This window comes from Cnephaeus nilssonii, assembly GCF_951640355.1.
Source record: "Cnephaeus nilssonii genome assembly, chromosome: 11".
In the NCBI taxonomy this organism is placed as follows: Eukaryota; Metazoa; Chordata; class Mammalia; order Chiroptera; family Vespertilionidae; genus Cnephaeus; species Cnephaeus nilssonii.
The window spans coordinates 85540816-85559808 of NC_137082.1; the positions used below are offsets into that span (position 1 = coordinate 85540816).

At 44.6% G+C, this 18993-nt stretch overlaps 1 protein-coding gene across 1 annotated transcript in view; it reads left to right on the forward strand.

Moving 5' to 3' along the window:
* Positions 1–1727: 1727 nt before the first annotated feature.
* Positions 1728–18993, forward strand: part of DCC (DCC netrin 1 receptor) — a gene marked incomplete at both ends in the record, with an annotated part of 938651 nt that continues 921385 nt past the window's right edge. The window contains one exon of the mRNA XM_079784846.1: positions 1728–1818. Within this exon, the coding sequence (XP_079640972.1) occupies positions 1728–1818 (91 nt within the window). The remainder of the gene's footprint in view (positions 1819–18993) is intronic.

Below are 18993 nucleotides of genomic sequence, written 5' to 3' on the forward strand. Positions count from 1 at the left end.
TCCAAACCCTGTGCTAGATCTGTGAGGGTGCAAAGAAGAATGGCATGCAGCCTCTCCTTTCAGGGGAGCTTGAGGTCCTGCAGTGGAGATAAAATATTCCAAGGAAGTCAGCTTAGAACTGTTTTCTGAAAGGGATTCACTGTTCTCCCTTCCTAAATCGCCTGCTGTGTGTGTGTGTGTGTGTGTGTGTGTGTGTGTGTGTGTGTGTGTGAGAGAGAGAGAGAGAGAGAGAGAGAGAGAGAGAGAGAGATAGAGAGAGATTGAGATTTCATGTTCCAGGGACTGCAGAAGTGCCTCTTGCTCTCCCATAGCACCTCCTCATTACATGAACCATCATATTTATCATTACATTTTATAATTATTCATTTATGCCTTTCTCCCAACAGATCACAAACCCCTTGAGGGGAGAGGCCGAGTCTTATTAGACCTCATCTCTATATTTCCTGGGAGCTAACAGGGACCCTGGAACAGATAAGTGCTTTAAAAAAACGTTGCATCGAGCACTGACTCATGTCCAGAAAAGAGAGGACCCAGACGAAGAAGGTCTTGCAAAAAGCGGACCCTCGCTGTTAGGTCAGGAGACAGTCGCCTGGCTTTGGTCCCTGTGTTTTTGAACCTCAGTTTCCCACCTGTCCTAGAAGGGAGTGGGGATTAGAAATCCTTTCCAGCTGAAAAAAATCCTCCCTTAAATAATGCCGAGAGGGCAGACAGGAGGGGAAGCCCTGGCCGTCCGATTCTGCTTAAGCACCCACCTGGGCTGCACACTCCAGCACCGCTGCTGAGCGTCCAAGGAGAGAGTTGCAAAAACCCTGAGACGCTCAGGATATTCGCCAGCTCCATTGACGAAAGTGACTTCCCACGCTTTGCCCACAGAGGGCATCCCTGCTCATTGATATGTAGACCAGGCGAATGCAGCTGCTGGAAGGACCGCTCTTTTTTCTCCTTCGCCGCCGTCATCTCTCTGCCCCCACCCCCCTCTCTGCGTGGAATCTTCGCCGGATCCACTCGGTTTCCCTCCGGTCTCCACATTTTCCCTCCCAGCCCTCCGCTCCTCCGGATCAATGGAGAGTACGGCTCCAACTCCCCGCTCCTCGCACACCGCTGGCTGGCGGGCACCCCGGTAACAAGTGAGCGCGCTCCTCCCCGCGGCTCCCGCCTGCCTCTCCTTCCTCGGCCCCCCGTGGCTCCGGGAGGAAAAAGCCCACAGCACCCCCAGCTCCCGCGAGGATTTTTCTCTCCAACTTTCCCCCGCGGAGGACAGGGCACCCGCCTCCACCCCATTCGCACGCCGCCCGGCCACGGGATCGCTTTCCCCCCGGCTCCTCGGGGTCCCTCCTGGATCTTCTGTGCGTCGGTGACTCGGGGGCCCCGCGGAGAGCTGTCCTCCGTCCGCCGGCTCCCTCGGGCGCCCGGAGTTAGTTTTCTGGGGTGCTCTCGGGTCTCGGGCTCCCTCGGACTTCTTGCCGGATGGAACTTTTCGCTGCCTCTTTTTGCCGCTGACCTGCCCGGGGGTCCAGGAAAGAGGCTTCGGAAGCAGAAGAGGCGCCGGGGAGGTGGGGAGAGACGTGGAGGAGGAGGACGGGGAGGAGGAGGAGGAGGAGGAGGAGGAGGAAGCCAAAGGGGCTCTGCGGGCCGGCGTGCGTGCATGTGTGCATGCGTGTGTGAGTGCATGTGTGTGAGAGCCGCCGCTGCCCAGGACCCCCGGCCCCGAAGGTGTTGGCTGAAATATGGAGAATAGCCCTGGATGTGCCCGGGCCCCCAAGCTGGCTTTTGTACTCCTCGGAGCTACCCTGCTCAGCGCGCATCTCCAAGTCACCGGTAAGAGCGTCGCTCCTTTCTTCTCCTCGCGGCCCTCACCCCGGGTCCCCCCCCTTTTCCTTTGCCTTCTCCTTTGCATTTGGCCGGTAGCAGAATTGGGGCCGAAGGGGGAAGAGCGAGATGTTCGGGGTTGCTCTCCCCCCCCCCCCCATAAAAGACTGGGGGAGACTTTGTTGTTGTTTTTGTTTCGCTTTGGGCGGAGGTTGTTGGCGGCTGGGGAGAGGGGCGCCCCATCGCCGTTGTTAAATCTGATCTTGTGGATTCTGTGCTTTGGCAAATACTTGCCTTGGTTTGGAGAGCTGGCCGGCCGGCCGGGGCAGGGACGAGGCGGGTGATGGGGATGTCGCTGCAAAGCTCCGGGTTGGAGTCTTAGAGCCCCGGAGACCCCTGGAAACCCCCGGAGGAGGGGACCTGGGGCAGCAGGCCCCGCGGAGCGGGTCGCCCGGGGGGCTTTGAGGGGGGCTGCGCGGAGGGTAGGTGGTGGGCTGAGCCGTTGGTGGTTCTCCGCGCCTCCGTTTGGTGACTGAGAATCAAGAAAGGGACGGCTCCTGTGTTTGGTGCCTCCGAGGCGGGGACCGCGGTGCCTGAAAGAGGCGCAGAGTTGCTGGGAGGAAGGAGGCGTGTTTTGCGTTTTTGAAGGTGGATTTAGTTTCCCAGCGAAGTCCCCGCTGCATCCAGGACACTTCCCAACTCGGCTGACTGCGATTCCGGGGAACCAGCCCCTGGGCGCCCGCGCTTGGCAAGCGCAGTTTCTAATTAAAAATGGCAAAACTGTTTGGGGTCTGGGCTGGGAGATAGCGGGAGAAAGAGGGGTCCGCGGGATGCTCGGGGCTGCTGCAGATGCCCAGTCCGGAGCTGGGGCTTCAAGGCCACAAAGAATTGTTAAAAGAGCAAAAGAACGCGTTCTCTGTCCACTCGCCTTGCTGGGCCTCACCGCCAGTGCAGATGGGCCCTGAGGTGCAGGGGGCGGGCCTGCGGGGAAGGAGTGGGGAAGAGCAGGCAGAGTATTCAAATCCCTTGGAAATGACCTTTCCCCAAATGGGGGGGGGGGGGGGCGGCTGGCAGGAGCCAGGCTTTGGGGTAGGAGCGTCCCAACCTGCGCCCAGGAAATTGAGGGGGTGGCCAAGTACCAGTCACTGCCAGGCACCCAGCTGCCCTGAGCCTGAGCTGCGCTTTCTTGTTCCTGCGCGAGGCCCAGGGCTGCGAATGCGAGCGGAGAAGGAGCCTCTGAGGCTGGGGACTCAGGCAGGGGAGCCGAGCCCCTTGGAGGCTCCCTAATCCTGGGGAGGCCACACAGGAGCAGCGGGGTCTGACCATCCACGCCTACCCTTACTCCTCTCCTTCCTGTGATCAGAGCCAGAGAGCAGCCAGCTTGTTTGTGCGTGTGTGTATGTTGTGTGTGTGTGTGTGTGTGTGTGTGTGTGTGTGCTCACGCTCAGTGCACCTACTGAGTCCCAGCTGCCAGCAGCCTGCCAGGCTCCGTCTCTCCCTCTGGGCTGCTCCCTCCTCCCAGCTCCTCTCTCCCAGAGCTTTGTCCTCCCGCAATTACTCCTTGGGAAGGTGGGTGGGGGTCATCCCCGAAGTAATACGTGGGTGTCCTTTTAAAATCCCTCCTCAGCACCAGCACACACTAGATGCTGCGGAGAACAGGACCCTCCTCCAGCCCGGGAGACTGACTTGCGCTTTCTTGGGCAGTTTGGGAGACGGCCAAGGAGGGGAGGGGAGGGGAGGCTCAGAGGGGGCATCCCTGGCTCCGTGGAAAGTCTGCCAGGCTTGGCCTGCAATGATTGGCTGACAATATTGCACTAGGCAAGGTGTGCAAGAACAGACAATGATGTTGTGTCATTTACACTAAAATATTTTAAAGCGATTTCCCAAGTGACTGTCTGGTGAAGGGTGGAGTTAAATAAATGGAGGCATTTATATATGTTTTACTAATATCTAAATCAGTTAAATACCCCTCTTCTCACGGAAGTTCCTTGTCTAGAGAGTTAAGGCCATCTATAACTGCTTTATTTTCATTTCTTCTGCAGCAGGCATGCCTATGTTTGAAAAGGCCAACAAAACTCTACGTACATGCCTGTGGATAGGCTTGTGGATCTAAATCGTTAAGCTCCTGTATACTTCTAAATCCCTTCCTGTCATTTGCAAATGAATTGTGACGTCGTTTGCACAGGTCCCAGGAAAGTGAAGGGTGCAGTTTTGAGATATTGTTAATTCAAATTGCTCTGGTCTTTTGCTCATTTATCTGCTTCCCCTCTTCAGGTCCATAGCAGGGAATTGGTGCTGAAGAAAGCAGAGTTCCCTCTCCGAAAGGGCCAGTAGGAGGTGCCCTTACTAAGGCCCAGTGTCTACTCGCAGGGGAATTCCCATTCAGCGAGGTGTTTTAAAGACTTTGCTGATGGGTAACAAAGGATTGTGGAGACTAGCAGTCGCTCTGGGTATTTCCCATTTCCCTGGTCATGTCTGAAGCTGCTGTCCATGGTTATGAAACTGTAATGGCCTCACAAATGGCACCCCTGAACTGTGTCAGACTTGATGCTGGAGGGAGGCAGGGGATGGTGGCTTTTTAGTTGGCTTTTGTAAGATGCCACCTTCTCATGTATTTCACTGGAGCAACAAACAAAGACACTGAGTCCCAGGATCTCAGATGAAATGGGAGGTTTAGATGTGAGATGTTACTGAATGAAACAGCAGGTATACACGTGAATTAATTAATTCTTCATACATACGTTTGCGTTACATTCTATTGGGGAAAAAAGCTATGAGAGTGTATGTAGCCCAGACATGGTGACATGAGGCTTGCTGCCTTCCCTATCCCCTTCTCACTCCCCCAAACTGGATCAGATGCCCCCACCTGGGCTTGCTGTTGAGGGGAGCATGGCAGGACCTGGGGCTCCCGGGCAGGCTGGATGTCCACTCCTTTGTGAGTGCTGTGGCATAAATCACCAGCCGCCTGTCCAGCATCCATTTCCCACAAAGCAGCAGTTGCCCTCTGAGTTATGAAGCATGGGAAAGAGTCACCACATGTGTTATATGTGAACGTATTAGGCTCAGCACGTTTGCTTTAATGCTCTTAAAAGCTGGGCTGGCTTGAGCTGCCCATAGGCATTTTTTTTCTGGGGAGAGATGTACAACTTCTCAGCATGTGTGACTTACATTTCCTCTCTGGCAAGTGAACCTCTCAGCACACTTCCTTCTTGTTTCCGCTGGAGAGGAAGAGCTTTGCCCAGGTCTGCATCCCCCAGGGAAGCCCTGCTGGAACTTTCTTCCAGAGCACAGGTATTTGCAGGCTAGAGGGTGCTTTTCTCAGCCAATGGGAAGCTTGGCAAGAGGCTGGGGAAGTGATTTGGGGGTGGAAGGAGTTATTTTTACTTGTTTCTAGAGAGAGAAGGGATCCCTACTACTCCAAGGGAATTCCAACACTCTAGTTATCCTCAAAACCATACTTAAGGAGAGGAAACGCTTCTCTCTGTCTGGCTTTCCTTTCTTCTTTGGTGCTCCCAGGAGTCTGAGAGTCTTCAAAGGCATGTGATTGGCTCCTGGAGTGTTTCTGCTGCATGCAGTGGGGTCATCTGGTGCCGGCTCCATCTCCCCCCTTTGGAAACAAGCCCTGATTTAAATCATAACCCCCACCACCACCACCACCCATGCACACACTTATCCGTAGGTGGTGTTGCATGTTCACAGGCAGTGCTGAAGTTTCTGAACAGAGTATTTCTTTCCATAGAAGACTGAGCCCTAAGGTTACATTTTAAAGCAAAGACTCTGGAGAATTTGCCATCCTAAACTTTACAGATGAAACTTCTTTTTTTAAAAAAAAAAAAAAATATATATATATATATATATATATATATATATATATATATATATATATATATTTCAGAGAGGAAGGGAGAGGGAGAGAGAGATAGAAACATCAATGATGAGAGAGAATCATTGATTGGCTGCCTTCTGCATGCCCCACACTGGGGATCGAGCCTGCAACTTATGCATGTGCCTTGACTGGGAATCGAACCGTGACCTCCTGGTTCATAGGTGGATGCTCAATCACTGAGCTACGCCAGCCTGGCCAGGTGAAACCAGGCAGAATAACTTTATGAGAATAGACGGCAACTGTTTCAGGCATTTTCATAAAAGAGGATTTCCACACACACACCCCATGCCAGCTCCCCAAATGTGTGACTTTGGGGTGAGTTAAGATAGTGCTCTTTACACGGAGACTCCTGGAAACCACTGGGATTTCACCAGTGAGGGACCTCTTCTTGGCTGGCGATAGGTCTCCCCACTTTACGTGGCTATGGCCCGTACGCTCCCATTAGGAAGGCATTGCTCTGTTTTGGATTTGTTACACAGCTACCAGCTCCAAAGATAAATTTTTGATTATCTCCCTCAGATGATAATCTCTCAGATGAACTGTATTATGTAAATTTTGGGAAGTCTTCCTTTTGCCCGAGTAAAAAGAATAATGACATGAGCCCACTGAGGATTACTTGATTAATTAGCTAAAGATAAAAAGTCACTTTGTTCTGGAGACGTGCTGCAATCCCTAAAGAGAAGTGATGAACTCTATGCACATTTCCAATTCATACAATGGAAACGTGGAGTTGTCCTTTCTTTTTCCTTCATGGTTTTATTTTTTATTTTTTCATTATGATGATCCAGAGGATCGGAGAGCTCCCTGAGTGGTCACAGCAGTTATATACCTTCATGAGTCATAGCCTGGGATCTTAGTAACTCTTGATTAAAACACACTGCATTAACTACCAACACGATGCCCAGTGAATTGTTCTGCAGGCTGCCGCGGGCTGCTTGCTTCTCTCTCTCCAGCATGTCTCTCCAGCAGCGCAGCTCTCGTCTCTAAACTGTGTGGCATCAACGCTGCCTCCCTTGCAACAGCCCAGGGAAGCCTTCCTCACTGTGACTCCAGGGCCCTGACCCAAAGACACACGGTTGAACATGCTGTATGATGCTTTGTAACTTCATGGAGATTTGCCTTAAAAACAAATTTCATATTATCATGAATGCCTTTTAGAGGAGAGTTAAGCTGGACTCTCAAGACAGCCAATTCATACTCTTACCATAGGAGACACAACCTGGTGGCCTCAGAGCCAGTGTTGTTGACGTTCTGGAGCTCACGGGCATTATGAAGAGATACTAGGGGCCCAGTGCACGGATTCGTGCACCTTGAAAGGAACTGTGAGCTGCAAGGCTGCAGTGAGAACAGGGGCAGGTCTCAGTTCATCCTCTGTGCCCCCGCCCAGCTCCTCCCACCAAGGCCCTGGTCCTCTGTCTGCTGGCAGCCCCGCTCCAGCTGCTGCCGCTCCCGCACCCACTGACGGCGTGGAAAAATTGGGGCTGTCACCAGCAGTGGGTGTGAGCAGCTGCTACTGCCCCAATCGCCCCTCAGGAGCAGGGGCAGGTGGAGAAGCCCTCAGGGGTAATCTAGGCCAGCAGCCACTGCTCACTCCAGCTGATGGTGCCGAATGATCAGGACCTGCGCCGGGTGCTGGCAGTGGGTGCAAGCGGTGGCTCCGGTGCCAACTGTGGGTGCGAGTGGGACTGGTGCCGGCAGTGGGTGTGAGTGGGGCCATCACTGGCAGCAAGTGCGAGCGCGGGGCGGGACTGTGGCGCGTGTGAGCAAAGAATTTTCAGTAACCACCAGAGGCTCGCCCCGATGACAGCAACTGGCACCCTACCTTGGTCTGGCGTCCAGCTCACCTTCTCCACCATCCTGCCACAGTGGACACCCATCATGTTCCACGTGTGCCCCCTGGTGGTCAGCGCATGTCATAGCAATCGGTTCAGTTGTGCTGTTTGGCCTACTTGCATATTAGGGTTTTATATATATAGATGAGCACGAGGGGTCAGTAGGTTATGCCAGTGGTCAGAAAACTGTGGCTCATGAGCCACATGTGGCTCTTTGGCCCCTTGAGTGTGTCTTTCTTCCACAAAATACCACGTGTAGGCGCGCACATACAGTGTGATTGAAACTTCGTGGCCCAGGCGCAGAAGTTGGTTTTCGGCTCTCAAAAGAAATTTCAATCGTTGTACTGTTGGTATTTGGCTCTGTTGACTAATGAGTTTGCCGACCACTGGGTTATGCCAACGAGGCACCCTGGTTCTTCAAGAGGCTGTTACCGGGTTGGAACTTCCATTTCTGTCCAAGTAACTACTTTTCAGAGATCGTAGCTTTTCTTAGTGGCATTATAAATGCATGACACTGACCCAAAGCATTTAGGATATTTTTCTTCCAAATAAGACCTCAAGTAAAGCAAATAATAAGCTAGTCAATTAGAATGGAGGAACAATCCAGCTTCTTTTTCCTGTAGGCCAATTTTTTAAAAAAATGTGCAAGAAAAAAAGTTACATGTTACTTCTACCAACTAGGTAACAGCAAAAAATAAAATGCAAATCACTATGCACCTTTCTAAATTGCAGCACCCGGTAAATTAAAGCACTGCTTAGTACCACACTTTTGCTTCCTCCCGCACTAGAGTATTGTATTGATTCCTTATCTTATATTTCTTTGTGATAGCACTGCACTAACAAGTAGAAATATAGGACAGGTGATTGATGATCAAAATTACTCCAGTGCTCTACATTTCTTTGACAAATTTTAGCCTGAGATTAAAAAAATATATATCAACAGGTCCCTTTAACTCAACTGTTAAGTAAATATGTTTCCCTTGGTGGTTTATAAATGGCTGAACTCTCTCTAATGGTATGCTTTTGAAATACATGATAACATGTATGATTTAATATCACCCCTTCTATTGAGGGTCATTTGCCAATGGTAATACTAATACATGCTGCTATTTATAAATAGTTCCAAGCAATGGTATTATTCACAGCTTTCATTTCTTCAGGGGTGAGGGGGTTTGAGTTCAATCTGAAAACACACAGACCACTCCATATTTATTGATCAGATTTTTGAAAGTCTCTTCTCTGCTAAATTTTGTGAGTCAGTGCCTGTAACTGCCTTCTGATTTCACGATGCGCTTTAGCTTAGTGTTATACGATTGAATTCGGTGGCTTCTGGCTTGCTCAGTCATTTCACAGTTGCAAGGGAAGAAGGCCCCTGATACCTCTTGTGATTATTATGGTGGGACTAAACAGGGGGATTTCACCCTTGTACTTGGCTCATCCTTTAGAGATTGGTCCTTGCCAGAAATCTACTCTTGTGAGTATCTAGGACAAACGTATTCCGCTGAATTAATTGAATCTTTACAATGGATCTAATGGACACAGTGACTCATTAAGTTTAGTATTGTGATCTGGTGAGAGGGCGTATCAATGCCAACATTATTCTGGTATCTAAAATGTTCTTAAATGTGCTTTTGTATTTTTATAAGAGAAAAACAGAGTTGAACAGTTAATATAACTATTATTTACCTAAGTCAATTTTTTAGTAACTAAATTTTCTTCTTAAACACCGGCAATTTTAGATTTTACTAATTTTCCATAGTCTTTAAAAATATTTATCCAGCCTGGCCTGTGTGGCTCAGTGGTTGAGTGTTGACTTATGAACCAAGAGGTCACTGTTTGATTCCCGGTCAAGCACATGCCTGGGTTGCAGGCTAGATCCCCAGTGGAGGGGCGTGCAGGAGGCAGCCAATCAATGATTCTCTTTCACCATTGATGTTTCTATCTCTCTCTCTCTCTCCCTTCCTCTCTGAAATCAATAAAAATATATTTTTAAAATATTTATCCACTCACTTAGCTACCTTTTAATTGCATAAACCTGAGTTAACCTGTCCTTAATAGACCAAAGGCATTGCTGTGGCTCAGTTATTTATTAAATTATCAGATACTATAAGACCATTTCTGAAGCTATTACATTAAAAAGGACTGTTTACTTTTTTGCTCTATGGCCATGAGCTTTTGTTTTTTTAAGATTTTTATTCCTGATTATAAAAGGCTTGTTATCCACTGGCCTGTGTCCTGCTCGAGCTTCTCCTTGTTGTGCGACTTTGACAAAGCAGTCCTTCCGTTTTCTATTTTTGATTTTCTGAGAACTAAGAGACTGGGCTTTGCTGAAATTGTGTCTAAAGTAAAAGAGGAGATTCTAAATCAGGACCCATGTTCCTCACTAGAGGAAATACTGTTTTTAAATAATTGATTTGTAGCATTACTGAAATCTGATACTACTTTTTTTAATGTGTAACATATTTTTATTTGGTAAATGATGGTGTAGACCAGATGACTTTACTTATATTACTAGTTTCAACATTACATGATTTATTTAAATTATGAACTATATACTAGACCTACATTGTTTGTCATAATTAATAATGATAACATTGATGACCACAATAATAATTATAATGAAACAAATATCCATGTACCCACTAGCAATTTTATTAATTTTGTGTTAATTCGTCCTTTGTCTTTTTTATAGTTTTGCCATACACGTATGCATCTTTAGCATATTCTTTGCTTTGTCTATACTTGACCATTATAAAAAAAATATATATTTTTCTCTGATTTGCATTTTTGCTAAACATGAAATATTTGCTATTTATCTATGAGGATGCACATTGCTGCATTTCAGTCCTTTTCTCTGCTGTATAATAGTTCATGGTATTACTTAGTCATACTTTACCCAATCAACCATTGATGGAGTTTTGGGACCTCGGTATTTTGCTATTGTCAGCAATGCTACTATCAATACTCTTGAACATGTCCTCCAGAACAAGTTCACCACCTTGTCTAGGGTACATATGTGGGAGTGGAGTTGCTGAGTCATAGAAACCATATCTCTACCTTTAGGAGGCAGCAACAAATACTCCTACCAGGAGAAACTTCCCTTTGTCCCCCGTCTTCCCCAATACTTGGTGTTGTCTTATATTCAACGTTCTCTCATTTGGCGAATATAAATTAGTACCTCACTTTGGTTTTAATTTGCTTTTCCCTGATTGCTAATAAGGCTGAGCACTTTTTTCCATAACTTTATTGGCCTTTTGTGATTTCAGCAAGCTAATTCTATGATTCTTTTTCTCCAACTGAGCAGCCATTTATTTTGAGGCATCCATGTTATGAGTAGTTGGTCTGTTTTTCCTACTTAGCAACCTTCTGCCTTTAGGCATAGATGTTATTAGTACCTTACTTTTAGGAAGTTGTCTCCTGATACTGTATTGTGCTTATTTTAGGCCAGACTTTCCTTAAGCATCTTTCCAGAATGTACACTTATTTTAAACTAGAAAAGTAGCTCCTTGGTTACTGTAAGATTATTGAATACCTATAGCAACCCTTACCTTGTGAGTATCCTGCCTAGTTGGGTTTATTATGTCGTTGTAGCATGTTACCTACAGGGAAGCAAGATGCTGGGGCGCCAGGCTTAATTTGAGGAACATTAAAAATCCCCTTAATGTCATGGTACTAAAATATGACTCAATCATAGAGTTATAATGGTAGATGCTAAGTCTGAGTTAAAAATCCTAATCTGACCTTTTGAACTTGGCTATGTTTCCAATATGGTAAAACACATATTGGATCATGGTTACGTATGTGACTGTGGGTTTCAATCAAGCAACCATGTTGCACACCTCCCAGTTTTTGTTTGGGTTCAGAATTGTTTCACCTATTCCTATGTGACAGGCTAATGAAGGGCCCTGGATGAGACAAAGCACCAGATACGCTAGCAGTGGATTCTGTTATGTGTCGACTTGTCATTAGAGATGTGAGGCGAGGGTGATGCATCTAAGCAAACCCCCTGCACCAGAGTCAGTCCTCAATCCATTGTTCCACATCTTTTCTCAGCCTCATGGCATCCCAGGAGATTATAAATTAGAGAGAAAATCTGCAAAGCTTTCTCTTTCATGTCTAATGTCTGGGCAGAGCTGTTCCCTGCAGGACAATTTTTAGTTATTTTCTCTCTCTGGTTTGACATATCTCCAGGGATGGTTTGTTCACTATTTCCCCTGGGAAACTTTTCAGCAGCATATCAGTTCTGGTTGTTAAAAATTTATTTTACAATTCACCTTAGACCGTCCTGTGCTAAATGTTCTTCCTATTGCTCCTGTCACCCAACTCTTGGTTCCTGTTTTCCCTCCTCATTGACACTTTGCCTTTCTGTGCTGAACTATGTTAGAAAATCTAGCCATAGGACATTCTTGCTTCCCCTCTTAGTCTTTACTTAACAGGATTATAAATATTTAATTTATTCTTTCCTCAGACTCCTCCAGGAGCTTAATCATGTTTATTTTTCCTACCTGATCTCCTTCTAGTTTGTTTATATCTTTCTGGTAATCAAGGATCCCGAATTTAATGTGCTCTTCTCAGTGAGCTCTTCCAAATCATTTATGGAAAATGTATATTCGGTATAGCCTTTATCTTATTGTACAGTCATTCCTGGTGTCCATTTTGCCTCTCTTAAAATGTGTGTTCTTGCCCGTCCAGGCTGGTGTGGCTCAGTAGTTGAGCGTTGGCCCATGAACCAGGAGGTCATGGTTCAATTCCTGGGTTCCAGGCTCAATTCCCAGTAGGAGTTGTGCAGGAGGCAGCCAATCAATGATTCTGTCTCATCATTGATGTTTCTATCTCTCTTCCTTCCTCTCTCTGAAATCAATAGACCTATTTTTTTTTTTTTACTCGTGTTCTCTTTTTTCAGGTAGGACTATCAATGCCTAACAAAATCATTGAGTTATTATATGGATCAAACTCGATCAATAATTTGATTCAAGATAATAGTTAATGAACATTTGCTATAGATTAAAAAGAATTAAATGAAAGGTCTAAATTTGTTTCTGTTGTTCAAGAACTTACTGGCAAGTCAAGGTGACAGGCACAGACATAGCTAAACAGGATACAAGGCAGAACAAAGTACTGATTAAATAAAAAGAAGCACATACAAAGTGGGGCCGACTCTGAAAAATATCAACTACAATGTTTATATATTAGATCATTAATATATTAATGTTAGCCAGATGCACTGAAAGAGCCAATTCATTCATCCTTGTATCCTTAGATTGGCCAAAACAAAACAACAACAAAAAGAAGAGAGTGTAAAGACTTGTCAATCATGTTGACTCCAAGCCAGGGGTATGGTACAAATGAGGATATCAGGGTTTTTCCTAGCAGATCTGGCAGCCTGTTGCTATAAATACATCCCTCACCTTTCATGACCCTGTGCTCAGATGATGATGGATCTTTGAGCTTAGTGGGATGGAAATGCTAATCAATGAATATATTATTAAATCCATAATTTTAAATGAGATGAAGCTTTGAAGACAAGAAAGTATTGTAGAAGAATAACGCAGCAGATGAAAGAGGCTTCCCTGAGAAAGTCCTGATGGCATCTGAAGAACAAGTTAACCTAATTAGAGAGAGATTGCATGGGTGGAACAGGAAGAGAATGCTGGGTAAGAAAAGTGATAGCAAAGGCTCTGGAGTGGAGGAAGCACAGTGAATTCAAAGAGAATCAGTATATACAAGGCTATGAGTATTACTGAGCATAACAACGCAGGCCTGAGAAGACCTTAGTTTCCTCTCTTACCGACAGTAGCTACTCGTACTCAGTACAAAGTCCTCCTTTATCTGCAGTTTTCTTTCTGTGATTTCAGTTACCTGATGTCAATTGTGGCCCAGAAATATTAAATGGACAATTCTGGAAATAAGTCATAAATTTAAAATTGCATGCCTGAAGGAATCTCATCCTGTCCTCTCTATCCCACCTGGGACATGACTAATTTCTTTGTCCTTTGGGTCCACACTATGGATGCTCCCTGCTCCTTAGTTACTTAGTGGCTGTCTTGGTTGCCAAATTGATTGTCCTGGTATCACAGTGCTTGTGTTCAAGTAACCCTTATTTTACTTAATAGTCCCAAAACACAAAAGTAGTGGTGCTGGCTATTCATACATATCAAGGAGAAGCTATTCCTTAACTGAAAAGGAATGTATGTATGGGGGGAAAAACATAGCATATATAGGATTTGGTACTATCCATGATTTCAGGCATCCACTGGGGGTCTTGGATCATATCCCTTGGAGAAAAGAGATAAATACTCTAAATTGTTTGAATGAATTGAAATGAGTTCAAGACAAAGACGTTTTTCTAATCTCAGCAGAATCATTTAAATATTTAAGCAAATTGTCCCTGGTGGGGTAGCTCAGTTGGTTAGAGCATCATTCCTATGTGCCAAGGTTGTGGGTTCAATCCCTGGTCAGGGATACATACAGAAATCAACCACTGAATGTATAAACAAGTGGAACAACAAACCAATCTCTCTCTCTCTCTCTCTCTCTCTCTCTCTCTCTCTCTCTCTCTCTCTCGTTCTCTCTGTCTCTCTCCCCCCCTTTCTCTCTTTCTAAAATCAATAAATAAATTTAAAATAAAAATTTAAGCAAATTACATAGACAATCCTTGTCATGATTCTTTTTAACTGGCTGATGTTAATTTATGAATGTATCTATCCTATATGTATAGAAATACCTCATGGGGTTGTGTGGTTACATAACAAATGTAACCCAGGCAAAGAGATTCTGAAAAGTGTAAAGAGCTAGACAAATGCAAATGATTATTAGTAAACATGTGTACCAGGCTAATTCTTTGGGAGCTATCCCTGAGCAGAGAAAATAGGGCTTTATCTTTTCTATATATGGTTTGTCATGAGATTTTTCTTTTTCCCGTGACCTCCTTCACAATGTGTACCTGAGCACTCTTGGTGAATGAAAAAGGAAAAATGAACCTAAGATTTAAAAATAGATTTTTCTGATTGTTTTTCCAATATGCTTCTTTCTTTCACATTTTCTCTCCATTACTGTTTCTTAAATTTATGGATGAGTGTTCTCTTAGGTTTAAGATACAGTTCATTTAGAAGTCATTGAGCTTGCAACTCTTGCTCTGCCACTGTAAGTAAGTGGCCAAGGAGTCGGTTGTTTGGTCCTATGGTCTTTGGTCATGATGAGACAGGTGACACAGCCCAGGGAGAAAAGCCTGTCAGCTAGTGGCTTTGACTTTGAGTTACCCATCTGCAAAATAGAGACAAAATAACATCTTTTTTCCTACCTGTAAATTGAAGATAAACTCACTCCAACAATGAGATATATAAAATACCTATTCCAATGCCTGGCATCTAATAAATGTTTCATGGCTCCTAGCTATTTTCAGTATTACCTTTATATGGGCTAGATTTATACTGAGACAATATTTACAAATAGAAAATTTCACAGGCACAGGGAGGCCACTCTAGAACCCTGCTCAATTTCATTATGATAGTTGACGATTTTAAAGACTTAGAAATAAATAAGATAGTCAGACTCCACCAGCAATTTTGAAATCAAGTCCCTGCTTAGTTTCATGGGCTGTGGTTTAGCCGGCCATGGTCAGTGCCTTTCCTGTACTTAGAAGCTAACAGGTTTAGCTAAGGAAGACCTGACACAGTGCACTACTGATCAAACGTGGCACCATATAACACAGCCCCTGCAGATTCCTCATCCAAACTGACCTCCCCCATTAACTTCTCTCTGGTCAACCGCATCCATTTCCTACAGACCCACTCAGCACAAACACCTAGAAGCAAGTACTTGCTTGGTTAATGGGTAGTGTTAGGTATAATTCATCTCATGGGTCTTCTCTCTGGAGGAAGGGCTGTCACCTTGATTGTGTATCAATGCCTAGCCCTACTTCATATAAATTAATTTAGAATCTCTGAGATGACGCTCAGCACGAGTACTTTTTAAACCTTTACAGGTGATTCCAATGTGCAGCCAAGTTTGAGAACCTGTATCTGAGGGTCCATGGACCAGCAGTTTTGCATCACTTGCAACATTTTTAGAAATGCAGACTCATGCCACACCCAGACATACTGAATTAGAATCCCAGACAACAGAGAGACATTGCCCTAGGGAACTGAAAACCCAATAAGGGAAGTGACCCAGTTTCTGTTTTCTTCTAAAATCTAGTTAATGGGAAAATGCTCTTTCCATACTAGTCCAGTCTTACCTTGAACCTCTCTGAAGTGTATTGGCTTGAGGAGCTGATCTTGATGGCAAACTATGCCAACATCAAAGTCTTCTGGTTTGTGGTTTAGTGTATTTCTTGGAGACCATGTTGTGTTTAATTTCCTTGAGATTTAAAGCCCTTGAAAATGCTCTTTGAGTGTCTCATCTGCCTTTCCCCTTCTTTTCTCATCAATGCTTGAGAAAAGCAGTCACATTTTTAAAAGGCCAGCTGGTTTTCAATCCAGATTTCCCCTTCCCTTCATCTCTTTTCATCCTTAAAAATACTCAGACCCAGGGGAAAAGACAGTCACTTGAATGGACCACAGGAGCCCTGGGACCTTCTCTACCCTCCCACCTCTTCCTCTCAGGTCTGATGCTAACGTCACATGCCTGCTCCAAGTGAAACCCTGATAGGCCACAGGGGACCCCATGCTGACCCTCACCTTTGGATTGGGAATGGTCTTCAGAGCATGAAGCAGACCAGGTGCTCATTTGTCTGGGCGTCCGTGGCAGGGGAGAAGGGGTGTCACTGAGGCTTTTGAAGACGAGTGAAGGTTTACCTGGTACAGACAGAAGCTCACTGCGAGGCTCTGCACGGCCTGATGGAGGAAGGAGCTTAACCACGTGCTCCAGATCAGACTGTACAAGAGGACAACGTGGGGGGCTCAGCTGTGCAGATTGGATCAATCTGAGTGAAGATCACTAGCATTCTTCCTGGTGAGAGAAGTTTCTGCTTAGCTCATGGACTGTAGGCCCTTTTCTGGTCCCAGAAGAAAATGAGGAGGGCTTTTGGGGAAGGTTATGTAAAGCTGCTGGTTTTTTCTCCTTAGAGTAAAATTCTATTTATAGAAGGGCGAAACTGCCTCTCAGGGAGAAAATGCATTTTATCCCCTATAGCGTAGGAAAGATAATGTGATCAACCCTCAAGAAAGAATCAAGGGAAAAGAGGAAGAACAAAGTCGCAGGCAGCGAGAGTGGGACATGCAAGAAGAAACAGGAGTGCAGAGAGCGTCAGCATTTGCCTGGCCCTTGTCTCTGCAGCGTTTATAGGGTGCCCAGCGGTTCCTGTTTGCTGGGGACAGACCTTTCCCCAGGGTTAATGATAGCATTGTGCCAGGTATGCTGGAATGGTTGGTCTCCCCCAATTAGGGATGGGAGTGGGAAAAATACTGAAGCTTGGTCAGCAGGGCAGTGGTATTGTAGACAAACGCTGTAAGTCTAAAGGAAGAATGACTAGGGTTGGCAGCAAGGCCTATTAAGTCCAGAGAAGATGAGTACCCATCTGGAGGTTTAGAAACAACTTGTACCTTGGCCATGTATCCATCCGAGTCATGGAGTCCTTACCTCTAAACCTGTGCAAAAGTAAAACTTGATGTCTAAAACTAACTTTTTTTCCCCCCAATTACGTGGCCAAAAAAACTGTCAGAGATGGCTTATTTTCAATATTGGGATATCTTTTAGAGATGGTAGGATAATTTATTCATTCATTTATTTATTTAATTTATTTAATTTGTTGTTTAAAGTACTACATATGTCTCCCTTTTCCCCCATCGACCTCTCCCTGGCCACTTTCATCCCCCAGGATAAGCCCCCATACCCCAGTGTCCATGTCCGTTGGTTATGCTAATATGCATGCATACAAGTCCTTGGGTTCATCTCTTACCTTCCCCACTCCCACCCCCATCCTCCCCTGCCTTCCCTGAAGTTTGACGATCCATTTGGTGTTTTTCTGTCTCTGGATCTATTTTTGTTCATCAGTTTATGTTGGTCATTATATTCCACAAATGATTGAGATCATGTGATATTTACCTTTCTCCGACTGACTTTTTTTGCTTAATATAATGCTCTCCAGGTTCATCCATGCTGTTGCCAATGGTAAAAGTTCCTTCTTTTTTTATAGCAGTGAGGATAATATATTTTAGACATGACTTGAAAAAGTCATGTCTAAAAGTCACATGTTTCCTTGTGCCTAGTATAATGCTGGATGGATATTAATTATTCAATAAATACCATTAGTCAATTGATTTTCATGTAATTGTTATTCTCAAGTTTGCACAGAATCTCATTGCTCTTATGCAGAAGACATACAAAGTTTAGTTAAGGATATGTTAAATTTGAGAGTACTCAGCTTTTAACCACAGAGAAGTTTATTTTGTTCTCCTTCCTCCTCTTCTTTTTGCTTGATTTTGTCTTTACATGTCATTATCACAAATTTTACTGACAATATTCCAGAGTTCTTATGAAAAATCAAGAGACCCTGCAAAAAGTAAAATGCAAATTTATAAAGTCGATAGAATTTGCTATCTCTTTAAATTCTGTTACTAATGTATCTAGGGCATTTATCAACTCACATATATGAAAATGGAACAAGATAAAATGGGTCAATAATTAGTTCCTATATCATAATCCCAGAGATAGACTCGTTTGTTTGTTTTGTTTGTTTTATTTGTTGGTTTGCTTTTTAGGAGAACCATTCCTGAATGGGGTAGAAAAAATACATTACACTAAAGAATTATCACAGTCCTTGGCACATAGGAAGCAATAAACTATTTCCATTTTTATTCATTCTATAGATAATCTGCTCTCAAGGAGGTGGAGTATAATTCCCACTCTTTTCAGTGTGTGCTGTGCACAGTGACTTCCTTCCAAAGAGCATAGTTTGCAGGGTGGGGAAGGGTAACTTTAAAGAGGAGAAACTGATAAACACTCCCTCAGCCAGAGAGGGTCAAGGCCATCATCAGCAATGATAAACCATGGTACCCGCACGTAACCCTGGTGTTACGTGATGAAATTGGCACTTCATCGCTGTGACCTTCCTTTCCCAAACTCATTACCTCAGTCTAATCATGAGAAAAAAAGCAGACAACACCAATTGAGTAACATTCTGCAAAATACCTGAGCATTACTCCTCAAATTATCAAGATTATAAAAAATGATGCTAGTCTAAGAAACTGTCAGTGCCAAGAAAAGCCTAAGGAAGCATGATGATAAAATGTAATATGCTATCTTATATGGAGTCCTGGAATGGGAAAAAAAACACTGTAGGTAAGAACCAAAGAAATTATATAAAATATTGATGCATTATTAACAAGTAATAATGCATCAGTATTAACTCCATTTTAATACATGTTCCATATTAATGTTATTAATAATTGGGGAAACTTGGTGTAGGGTAGATGAGAACTCTTTGTACTATCTTTACAATTTTTTCTGTAAATCTAAAACTGTTCT